The sequence below is a fragment of the Aureococcus anophagefferens genome (assembly GCF_000186865.1).
Source record: "Aureococcus anophagefferens unplaced genomic scaffold AURANscaffold_994, whole genome shotgun sequence".
Lineage (NCBI taxonomy): Eukaryota > Pelagophyceae > Pelagomonadales > Pelagomonadaceae > Aureococcus > Aureococcus anophagefferens.
Genome location: NW_008706201.1, coordinates 1 through 981, shown reverse-complemented (window position 1 = coordinate 981; position 981 = coordinate 1). Strand labels below are relative to the sequence as shown.

The 981-nt window shown below is 67.9% G+C and overlaps 1 protein-coding gene across 1 annotated transcript; it reads left to right on the top strand.

Annotated features, from left to right (window-relative positions):
* Window positions 1-312: 312 nt before the first annotated feature.
* AURANDRAFT_35504 (hypothetical protein) lies at window positions 313-793 on the top strand (the record flags this gene model as incomplete). Its single annotated transcript, XM_009044896.1, has 2 exons — window positions 313-472; window positions 591-793. The coding sequence occupies 2 exons, from the start codon at window positions 313-315 to the stop codon at window positions 791-793; spliced, it is 363 nt and encodes a 120-aa protein (XP_009043144.1).
* Window positions 794-981: the final 188 nt, after the last annotated feature.

Here is a 981-nt window from a genome sequence, read left to right as displayed (position 1 = left end):
GGCGCGCGACCGGGAACTGGAGCCCGGCCTTGGCCGCCTTGGAGGTGCCCTTGCCACCGGCACCGGTCTTGCCCTTGCCGCGGCCGCCCTTTCCTTTGCCAGACATGATGTGATGTGTGAGTGTGTGTGTTTGGGATGTGCTGAGGAGAGCGCTCGACGCCGAGACGGACTGGGCTTCCGGGGCGGAAGCGCGCCGGGTTACGGCGTCCGACCAATCAGAAACGCGGGCTGGCTCGCTCGCGCCCCGGAAAAACAAGAGCTCGGCGCCGCGGTTGGACGTCCTCAGCAAAACCAAACACACTCGCAATCACCATGGCCAAGACTCCCTCCAAGAAATCCGCCAAGGCGCCCAAGAAGGCCGCCGGCGGCAAGAAGAAGAAGACGCGCGTCGAGTCGTACTCCACGTACATCTACCGCGTGCTCAAGCAGGTGCACCCCGACACGGGCATCTCCAAGAAGGGCGCGCACCCGCGTCCCGACGACGCGACGCGCGCTCCCGACGCGCACCCGCGCCGCGCGCGCGCTCCCGACACGCGCACCCGCGCTGCACGCGCACGCCCGCGCCACGTGTTCACGGGTACCGCGCGCAGGCATGTCGATCATGAACTCGTTCATCAACGACATCTTCGAGCGCATCGCCCTCGAGGCCTCCAAGCTCTGCCGCTTCTCCAAGAAGGCGACGCTCTCGTCCCGCGAGATCCAGACCGCGGTCCGCCTCATGCTCCCCGGCGAGCTCTCGAAGCACGCCGTCTCCGAGGGCACGAAGGCCGTCACCAAGTTCTCCAGCTCTTAGGAGCTCGATACCGCGACGCTGCCACCAGCACACATCCACACCGGTGTTTTCGAACACCACCCTTTTGGAGGAAGAATCCGCTGCGGACCGCGGGCGCCGAGGAGCGCCGCCGCGCTCCCCTTCGTGCGACGCCCCGCGCCGCGCTCCCTTCGTTCGACGCCCCGCGCCGCGCTCCCCTTCGCCCGACG